At 34.7% G+C, this 10730-nt stretch overlaps 3 protein-coding genes across 5 annotated transcripts in view; 1 reads left to right on the top strand and 2 right to left on the bottom strand.

The window, feature by feature from the left end:
- The window catches only part of LOC107696020 (diacylglycerol kinase alpha), a 24324-nt gene extending 20344 nt beyond the window's left edge, over window positions 1-3980 (bottom strand). The window contains 8 exon segments of the mRNA XM_074187043.1: window positions 289-363; window positions 552-601; window positions 799-873; window positions 1512-1656; window positions 2959-3035; window positions 3253-3349; window positions 3445-3555; window positions 3881-3980. Coding sequence (XP_074043144.1) covers window positions 289-363; window positions 552-601; window positions 799-873; window positions 1512-1656; window positions 2959-3035; window positions 3253-3349; window positions 3445-3489 — 564 coding nt within the window. The 5' untranslated portion in view covers window positions 3490-3555; window positions 3881-3980.
- A 225-nt stretch (window positions 3981-4205) lies between these two features.
- Window positions 4206-7945, top strand: nabp2 (SOSS complex subunit B1-A). Of its 2 annotated transcripts, none has more exons than XM_016496160.1 (7): window positions 4206-4424; window positions 4628-4739; window positions 5526-5664; window positions 5924-5995; window positions 6518-6593; window positions 6687-6735; window positions 6884-7945. In XM_016496160.1, the coding sequence occupies exons 2-7, from the start codon at window positions 4661-4663 to the stop codon at window positions 7045-7047; spliced, it is 579 nt and encodes a 192-aa protein (XP_016351646.1). In that variant the 5' UTR covers window positions 4206-4424; window positions 4628-4660; the 3' UTR covers window positions 7048-7945. The 2 variants fall into 2 exon arrangements, with proteins under 2 accessions (XP_016351646.1, XP_016351647.1); XM_016496161.1 differs by having other exon boundaries at window positions 4206-4317.
- Window positions 7946-9578: 1633 nt separating this feature from the next.
- Window positions 9579-10730, bottom strand: part of LOC107696028 (protein canopy homolog 2-like) — a 3007-nt gene continuing 1855 nt past the window's right edge. For both annotated transcript variants that reach the window (XM_016496162.1, XM_016496163.1), the window contains exons 5-6: window positions 10429-10525; window positions 9579-10147 (exon numbers count right to left, since the gene is read on the bottom strand). In XM_016496162.1, the coding sequence (XP_016351648.1) occupies window positions 10104-10147; window positions 10429-10525 (141 nt within the window). In that variant the 3' untranslated portion in view covers window positions 9579-10103. The remainder of the gene's footprint in view (window positions 10148-10428; window positions 10526-10730) is intronic.

A 10730-nucleotide genomic window follows, 5' to 3' on the forward strand; every position in this document is an offset into this window, starting at 1 on the left:
TGGATTTGAGACTTTAGTCTTTGCAACTTTACAGATCTTCTTTATGCACCAAGAGCTTGTAACACTCCAAAGAGAAAGAAAAAATTGAAATCGCATCATATGACCCCTTTAAATGTTTTCTTTTCTTTTATGTAATAGACATTTTAAAAGCAGAAAATCTGGGACTATTGAAAAAAATATATACGCTAGGCCATCACTGGCACAAACTAACTTTGAAAAAGCAAAAGCAATTTCTCCAAACCAGTAATACCTTCTGAACCGTTACAGTACTTGTATGTATGAACTTACTGGCTTTACTTCTGTCACATCCCATCCAAGGTATTCTGCAGCTTGCATCATCTGTGTAACAATTTTGTCAACTTCCTTTTAAACAAACATACACAGAAAAAAACAGAATTTATTATAATAAATATTAATTATAACTTATTTTAAGAGGAGATCACTGGACATGCTAGTAGACTAATTTGAACCTAAGTAAGCTACAATGGGAAATAAGAGGGTAGAAATATCAAAATATACATAGACATATAAAAAAGTTTGCCTGTTGTTACCTTGCTATCAAGATATCCATTGTCATCTTTATCATATAATTTGAAGGTGTCTGCCAAATAGATGTTATATAAATAATAAATACTTTGCATGCAGACTAATTACGCTTAAAACAAATGGCAAGTTTATTTAATAATTTAGATGATTAAAAATGATTCAACTCATTTTACATTATAAATGGTATTAGTACATACTACATAGCATTAGTGATATTATCTACTAGAGATTTAAAGTCAAAGAATGTCTTACACTCTAGTTTGTCTCGAGGATTTCCATCCTCCAATATTGAAAAGTAACAAGATACAGCTTTAAGAGAGACACAGCCTGAAAGAGAAGATCAAAGATTGACAGCAAACAAATAACACTAAATATCAATGTAATGATCACCACAAAAAATAAATAAATACAAAATTGCTGCAGCTTTTCTCAAAAATGTTCTTGATATTTATGGCATTATTCTTTTGTTTTGCAGTGAAAACCCACAAATAATATGTACTTGTGCAATTTAATGACAGTTAGACAGTAACAGCAAGAACACATTTACCTACTATAAATATATTTTTGTCTGTAATTACTGAAAAACTTATTGTGGACTCCCATGCAGAAGGCAACAGTGACACCAGCACAGAATAATTATAATGCAGAAGGGAGTTATAGATGCAGATGCTTGCACACTGTCACTGATTATATATTGTACCTTTTAAACGATAAATTCATATCATTTTCACTATTTAAAATAGCACTGTCAGGTATTGCATTTATTCAAAACATTCAAAAAGTGCATGTGCCGTAGAACATTATCATTTTGTCTTGTGCACTTGACACATAAATGTAAACAAAGCATTAGATCTCTCATGAGGTTTGGATGTGAAGAGGTTAGAAAGACAAAACACAAGTGTATTTTGCAACATTTACTGAAATTCTGTAGTTCAAGATGACTTCTTAAAAATGAAGCCGCTAACCGTCTTTGGTGTGAGGACTTTGGTCAGGACAACACTGCTCAGATCTTTGGAAATAGCAGTAGAGACGCTGGCAGAGATCAGCTGGAAAATCTTCTACCTCAAGATACTTCTTGAGGAACAGAGAAAATCCTGTTGCATCTATGTGCTTTAGTGAGGAAAGTGCAAAGAGTCATAAAATTCAAAAACTCATGGAGATTTTAGATTCACATTCAGCAAACCAGCAATAATAATAAAAAAAAAAACATTAACAAATATCTTCTGTCCCTGTCCTACACATTCTATATGTGACCTTAATCATAAGGGTCAATTTTTGGAAATTGAGATTTATACATTATCTGAAAGCTGAATAAATAAGCTTCCATTGATGTATGGTTTGTTAGAATAGGGTAATATTTCTGGAATCTGGAAAATCTGGAATCTGAGGGTGCAAAAAAATCTAAATATTGAGAAAATCTTTAAAGTTGTCCAAATGAAGTTCTTAGCAATGCATATTACTAATCAAAAATTAAGTTTTGATATATTTACGGTAGGAAATTTACAAAATATATTCATGGAACATGATCTTTACTTAATATCCTAATGATTTTTGGCATAAAAGAAAAATCAATAATTTTGACCCATACAATGTATTGTTGGCTATTGCTATAAATATACCCCAGCGACTTAAGACTGCTTTTGTGCTCCAGGGTCACATATATTAAAAGTATAGTTCACCCAAAAAAGAAAATTCTGTCATCATTTACCGACTGAGTGACTGTCATGTCTTTCCAAACCTGTGACAAAGTTGTGTTGGACCCCACTGACTTTCAGTGTATGGGCAAAAACAGATCTCATTCTTCAGAATACAAATAATCAGAAGAAAGAAAGTTATGCATGTTTGGAACAACATGAGGATTGATTGATTGATTGATTGATTGATTGATTGATTGATTGATTCATTCATTCATTCATTCATTCATTCATTCATTCATTCATTCAGAGTGTGAACTATCCCAGGTATATACTTTAAAGGGGTCCTATTATGCTTTTTCACTTTTTCAACTTTAGTTAGTCTGTAATGTTGCTGTTTAAGCATAACAAAGATCTGCAAAGTTACAAAGCTCAAAGTCCACTTCAAAGGGAGATATTTTATTTAACAGAAATCACTTTTGAAAAAACTACAACAAACGACTCGTTTGGACTACAGCTCATATTTTCCGGGATTTGTGATATCACAAATATCGACGAATGGGACGAGACCTGGTTGAGCTGCACTAGAGAAGGCAACGAGTGTTATCACTATGTCGGAGACAAGCTACCAGCCTATACTTTAAATTTAACTAAAATCTAGCTAAATATCAAACAATAACCCCCCAAACTTCACATATCATTTTTAACGTGATAATTATATTATTCATGGATAAATGAACTATTGGGGGAGCCAGCAGAAAGTTATTGTCAAGCTTACATCTCCAAACCTGTGGTGGACCAGCTTCCCACCAGCATGAAATTCCTTCATTGCATCTTTCACTTTTATCCTGCCGTCTAGGACATTCAAAACAAAGACAAACAAAGAAAAAAAAAACAAAGTAAAATTAAAACAAACAAACAAATAAATAATGAAAACCTATTGTCAGCTATTTAACTTAGAATATTCTTCATAACTTAGAATATATATCTTGTTATCATGTATGAGTCAGTGCAGGAAATAATAATATCTCTCATAACGTTATTGATGTGGTGGTTTATGAAAGATACTTACATTCTATGTACTCTTGCAGCTGAATGAAGTCAACGGGGCTAATCTCGTTTTTTAAATCAGATTCTGTGGCCATTTTGTTTGTCTTAAATCCCTCAGCCTGAGAAATGAGGACGGAAAAAGGTCAATATGCATAATGAATATATGAATGTACTGTACAACTACTAAGAAAGAAATTATATAATAAACGGAGACCTTTTTGGGGCAAACTGCTGTAATCTTTGTTGTGTTACAAGACATCTTTATTTCCACAAGTGAATAATTACTGTAACATGCACTATGGTATTTACACTGTGCTGAAAGTTACTGTACAACCACAGTAGATGAGCAAAACAAAGAAACAAATAAACATGGTATTAGCATTACGTGAAATTTTAATGCAGAAGAATAACTGACGAACGCATAAAGCCTACAAAATGGACAAATTCGTTTGATGGACTTAATTAAAAGTAATTTTTCAAATAAATAAATACATCCCGAGTTGCTCTAATTTAGGACATTTCTAATTTGGATTGCGCCTCCCAACTATTTTCACATCTGAATTTGCCCAGCGATTTTTCTTTATGGTGTGCAATTATAAAACAACTATTTTAAAACGCGCCCTAAACACACGTATTTGAATCGATCTTACCTTAAAAAGTCGCAAATTCTCTCGGGTCAAATGAATGAGGGATTAAATGCCCCGTTTTAACGCGTTAAATGCAGCCTAGATATCTATCATATGTGGATTAACACGCATATGTGCATTACTTAAAGTTCACAAGAAGGACTGTAACGTTACAGCTCAAGCCTCTAACAATGTATCTGTAAAAACTTGAACATTTTCCCAATATTGTGACACATTTTCACATTTCATTGGCAGATAATTCAACTTTCACATTATGTATATGTTGTGCAGGTCGTATACGTGCGGATAACTACGTCATTACGTACGGAAAACATTGCGTCATGACGTTTTAGAAAGAAAAAAAAAACGTCAACAACTGTAAGCGGTAGTTGAATGTCCACGTTCACTGTGATGATTGACAGCCGTCAGAACATTCAGAGCCTTAAATAACATTACGAGCAGTGAGTCTGTTCAGGATTATTCACACAAAGTGTTGCAGATGACGAGAAATAGTAGGCTACTATTAAAACAGAAAACAGTCAGTGCGGCCATAGCTCAGTGCTAACCAGTAAGTGTTTGCATTAGTTCCCTGCTTTGAAAATGTGTAGTATTGTTGATCAGCTGTCGATGTTGCACGTCACAGCGATATTAATATTTGTTGGACAAAAAAAGTTATTTGCATACATGCATCCTTAATTAGTATTGTCTTACATGCCATTTGAAATAGTGAGTGTAAATGCATCAGATGTGGACTGACATGTTGTGTATCAGGTCTTGCAGGATTTGGGCAGAAGTAGACTGATCATGAGCACAGAGACTCATGTGAAGGACATTAAACCTGGACTCAAGAATCTCAATGTCATCTTCATCGTGCTGGAAACAGGTGTCCAAACAACACATTACATGAAGTGGAAGGACAAAACAATGAACAAAAGAAAGAAAAAAGATATAATAATTTAACTGCATTAACATATAATTGTTTAGCAGATGCTTTTTATTTAAAGTGACCCACATATCAGGAAAACCAAAAGCATTTTATCATACAGGAACCAACCATAGCAGTCCCACACTGAGTTCATCTAATGGATTGATGCTTTAAAAAAAAAAAAAAGTTATGTGATGGTACTGTGGTACAATGGTACACACTGTAAAACTTTTTTTTTTCATATTTTAATATAATCAATACCCTAGTGCTGTAATATTTCCACATTCATCGTGCACTCATGGTACTCCTTTCAATTTTGGTACTTTTTGTTATCGGCTCCATTTGTCATTGACATTTATTTCCTTTTTAAAATATATTTAAGTATATGAAGTAATAAAGCATAAATAAAAAATCCATGAAATTTAACTGCAGATATGGTTGCCAGAATTTTACAGTAAAAAATATGGTAGCAACATTTTAAATTTTAAAGACTGAAATCAATTTACAGTAACTGTATATTTTATTAACTGAAATAGCGTTAATATACCACATTACTGGTTTATAATGATCTATTATAATATGACAACCACCATAATACAGGTGGTGAAAACACGACTCTAAAAAAATTGCAATAAACATTAATTTAACAGCATAAGATGTAACAAAAACCCCTAATGTACATAGGAATATGTTTGTTTTTTTTACTGTAAATTATCGTTTTTTCTTTTGTCTGTCTCATTCAAGGACGAGTGACGAAGACCAAAGACGGACATGAGGTGCGCACATGTAAAGTGGCTGACAAGACGGGCAGCATCAGTATTTCGGTTTGGGACGAAGTCGGTGGCCTCATCCAGGCTGGTGACATCATCAGACTTACCAAAGGGTGAGACTGTGTTTGATGAGTGATGCACATTGAAAGTCTATCAGACGTTTTCTTTCAGACATTTGAACAGATGCTCAAAAGACACATTCATTCTGCAATAATACAAACAATCAATTTATTTGATTGTTTATATTATTGTTTATAACAATAGTGAACAGTTTTATAATTTGACAGTAAATATCACTAAAACTGTTGATATACAAGACTAAAAGTTTACAGTCTACAGAACTATTCACAGTACATTTGTATTTTACTGCAGTTATGCCTCAGTTTTTAAAGGCTGTTTGACGCTGTACACTGGAAGGGGAGGTGAACTACAGAAGATTGGAGAGTAAGTTGATTATTGGACAGGAAGTTATTATTTAATCATTCATTTTTTGTAAATGGCAGTATAGTTATCATTATAGTTATCATGGCAGTATAGTTATTTCAATATGAATTGTTTTGCATTAAAAAAAAACTATAATATCGCTAAGAAAAATACAGCCAATATAGACAAAAACACATTATATATATATATATATATATATACAGTGGTGTGAAAAAGGGTTGGCCCCCTTCCTGATTTCTTAATTTTTTGCATGTTTGTCACACTTTAATGTTTCAGATCATCAAACAAATTTAAATATTAGTCAAAGCAAGGCAGTAAGCTCATTGGCTGCATATGCAGCTTGAAGCAATCAGCTTGTGCCAAGTCCTTTAACTCTCTGAATATCATCAGTTACATTAACAACCCGTCAGCCTGCGCCATCTAGAGTTTCATGACTGAACTATATATATATATATATTTAACTTCATCATGCCCAAGATATTTTATTTTAGATGAATTAACGTTTTGTATCCAATTTGTAAGATTCTGCATGGTGTATTCAGAGGTGCCAAACTTTAGTGAGCCAAATCCAGAATATTTGGCCCAGATGAATAAAACGGTACGTCTAGATGAATTTCTGCCTTTTAATTAATCAAATCATTATTTAAAACTGTTGGTCGTAGTAATTCACTTTTTTCTTGTTACCCATCAGGGACTGAATGACCAGAGCAACACGATCAGCAGCACTGGTGCACCTGCAGGTATGATTATATACTGCAACATGAACCACTAGCCTATACTTTTGTAAGAATTATAAATCCTTTAAGGTTCCTAGTTTTTTGATAAACCTATTTATGTAATATATCCTTTCAATATACTGGTCCAGAGACATTGTTTTACTCTTTGAAGGTAATGACACTCCCAATGGAAATGGGGTGAATTCTCAAGGCTCTGGCAACTCTAGTAATCCACAGCCGGGTGGACGAGCAAGCAGTGGAAATGGAAACAGGTCGACGCCAAGTCCAGGTTCTGTGAGCAATGGCAAGGAGACACGGCGAACGGTCAAAAGATGATTTGGTTCAATCATGAATCAGCATACAGTAATCATTTCAAAATGGATGTGAGCAGCTGTTTGTCATGTCTCATTTGAAGACATGTATTGCTAAACTTTGAGCTTAATGCTTTCATATATATATTTGTTTAACTCTATGGATTGTCCGGTCTTGTAAAACCACACGTGTTTTGAGGTATTGATCAATTCCTGTTTTTTCTTGTTTTATGCTCTCCAGAATGAACACACTAAGCTATTGTAGTTTCTAGTCCAACTTCTGATTGTTAGTCAACTTTTGATTATCAGTTTCAACATTAATATTCAGTCATTATTAAAATGCCAGGTTTGTCATCTAAAATAAGTCTTAGCAGGTCAATGAAACCAAAAGGAGGTACGCCAACAAGCAGATGAGAAAAATAGAAAGACAGACAACAGCTGTCGAGATTTGTAAGTTATAGTGCCCTCTAAGACCAGAATCTGATCACATTCGATATATTCTCCCAAGATCCCCAGAAGTTTTGAACTTAGAATATTGCAAGTTAGTCATTATGGGGCAAGGCTAACAAATTTCCATGAAAATTAGATAAGCGTCCTGTGATGAGTTCGAAAAGTAGGTGTTTTGGAAACACCTAGAGCTAAACAGCTGAACATTTTCCCAGCCGGAAATGGAAAACTATGTCATCAATGATCACGATTTGATCGAAGAGAGCTTCTTGGATTCCTAAAAAATCTGGTGTTCCACATGAGACCCACTCCGAAACTGTTTACAGCAAATACCATTGTAACTGTTATCCATCACAGAGGGTTTTTGAAACAGAAAAGCCAAATAAAAAGAAGCTGTGAGAACATTATTCCTAAAACACTGAAAACATGCAACCATTAAACCTTTTTTTTTATTTGCAGTTTTTCAGCTATCTTTTGCCAGAAAATTCTGATATAAATAAAAAGGAATTAAAAAAAAACTTGAATGTTTGTTTCACCTCTTTTTTTTTACCTTGTTTTTATGCTTTGCTGATAGGACATTGACAAACATTATAAAAGATTAGATGAAATAGTGTCTAAAGCACGCTGCAGTGGTTTGGTTGCCATTCCCTTCTCTCATTTGTTTGTCTTAACTATTGATGTTTTTGTGTGAACGGTTTTGGAGCCTTTCTGTGTTGTTTTACTTTATTGCGATGTGGAATTACGCTTCACCCGTTGAGTTATTGTTTTTATTTTTGAGTATTTGCTGCTGGAACCAACTCTCTTGTTGCCCTGCTGTACACTGAAGCGAGGCTGATGTTGGTGTGGATTCCTCCTGCATGGCCTTAAGGTAGGCCTACACTGCTCACCAGCTGTTGAAACTAAAGAGGAACTATTATTTGGCAAATGATATCCATACAATCTGCAGAGATGTTGGAATACAGTTTTACATACTTATCCTCTGATGTTGTTTCCTATCCAACATTTCTTCGTAAACCTCAGAGGCTGTTTTCTAGAGCTGCTGGAATTAATTATAACACAACTTGTCTGTGCCTATATATGAAGAGTCCCAGCGTCTGTTGAAATCTGCCTTTTTTTATGTACGGTCTGTCAACAACAAGTCTGATTTTATCTGATATCATTGTGGAAGAAAAACTCAACCTTTTGTGTTTAGTTGAAACATGGCACAAACAGTCGGATGGTTTTCTTTTTTAATGAACTTATTCCTGTTGGCTATGGGTTATTTGATCTCCCGCGATCCTCTGGTAGAGGTGGGGGTATAATTGTATTGTACAATCAACAATACAATTTAAGTCCCGTAGCTGTTCCTCAGTTTAATTCATTTGAATTTCTAGTTTTGAGTGTATCTGAGTCCCAATATACAGCTATAGTTAAAGTCTACAGGCCTCCTTAAAGCAATAAGCCCCAAGAAGCCGTGGTTTACAGTGAATTTATAACAGCTAAGGGGCATTGTTAGACATGACGTGAAGCGGAGTGCCTAAAACCCCCTTAGCTGTTATAAATTCACTTTATAAAACGGATAGTTCCGGTCCTTGATTCTGATTGGCTGAGCCACTTTCAAAGCTGTTGTAAATTACTCTACAAACATACACCTTTGTTTACTTCTGTGTGTTGCTCGGCAACCACTTTGTTGCAACCACAACTGATTCTGAGGAACTACATTGTTTGGCGGAAGAATAATGTTTTTATTAATATCATTACACTTTATTTGCTCTGTTTTATTTAGTGAAACCTTACTACGTATGTGGAATTTGAGCCAAAATTGGAGAAGCCAAATGGGCAGTAGGCCCAGCTACACTACTGAGGAGGCCGCTGCTATTTGGCCTAGCAGCCTCTGGAAAGTCTTAACCCTTTCAGTGGTGAGTTTAAAATATTCTAGCGGTCCCCCCAGAGTGAGTTTTTTTTAAGGCGACCGTTATTTTAGAACGTTTCCCCTTATTGTTTCCATGGCGACGCGTCATGCTTGTCACGTGACACGCCACGGCCACAATAACACTGTATGACAGATGGATCGCTTTTATTTTGTTTTTCCTTTTTTAGCAACAACCAATGCAATAATGTGTGGGAAGAAAACAAGTGAACACAAATGTGGATTAACTGATATTCACTTCCATACAAAATGGTGGTAACCTAATTGGTTAAAATTTAAGGACTAGTAATCTGGTCAGATTCATGACCTGAAAAACCATCAAGACACAACATCACCACTAGAACCAGGAACTCCAGAGGTGCTCTATCTGTGCTTATAATAAATAAACTGAAAGATATCTTCTAAACTAAACACTAAGTGCATCCAAAGACATTTAAATATAAAAGTATGCCATTGGAGAGACTCATAAAGAGATCTAATTTTTAGCTGTAGAAAGTCAGCTTTAATTAGTGACAATGAACAGTTTTGATGGTAACGCCATTAATACAGTTGAACATGTCAACTGTTAACCCATAGGGTCAAGTACATTATGTAATGTTGGCCTAACATCACTTAAGTAGATCGCTGTATGTTCAGCGTCCTCAACAAGTAAGAGAATCAGTGTGTTTACTGAAGTAGAACATTGTTTTCCGAAAGTAAATCTGTCATGATGTGCTCGGCTCATGTTATAACTCGTCATGAGGTATCTTCAGGGCATGGTCACAGAGACCTGTGGAAGGAGTTAAAGAAATAAAATTACATATGCAATGCAATGTAGTAAAAAAAAATTTATTGGTGATATAGTTCCAGATGTCCTTTCTGAATATTTTACACAATATTGTACGTATTGTTAAATATGCTTGAAAAGGTGTTTTTAACAGGTCAAAGTTTTTTTTTTTACAGGTAAATGCGTGTAGCTTGTGACTATGGTGAATTAAAAGAACTTCAGATAATCTAGAGACACGTATCATGTGAAGTTCATAGGTCATATATCCATATTTACAGCATTACCTGTCCTCTTACTGCAGAGCTTGTCTTTAACATTGTCTGTCTCGTGAGCAAAGAATTCAATAAGTTCATCCTCGTGCTGCTCAACGATTGTTTCACACTGTGAAAAGAAAGACTATTTCTAAAACGGATCAGGAAATTCAGATGTTTTTCAAACAGCATTTCATAAATAGTGTACAATTATTGCATCGAATCAGCAGAAAATTGCATCCTAATTGCAAATAGGCAAAAGGCAGCAAAGGGGGCGAGGCCATGCTGCGCTGCTTTAGAGAAGAGGAAGAGAAAACTAGAGGTGCACATAAAAA

The sequence above is a fragment of the Sinocyclocheilus anshuiensis genome, unplaced genomic scaffold (assembly GCF_001515605.1).
Source record: "Sinocyclocheilus anshuiensis isolate Anshui unplaced genomic scaffold, SAMN03320099.WGS_v1.1 scaffold746, whole genome shotgun sequence".
NCBI classification, from domain to species: domain Eukaryota; kingdom Metazoa; phylum Chordata; class Actinopteri; order Cypriniformes; family Cyprinidae; genus Sinocyclocheilus; species Sinocyclocheilus anshuiensis.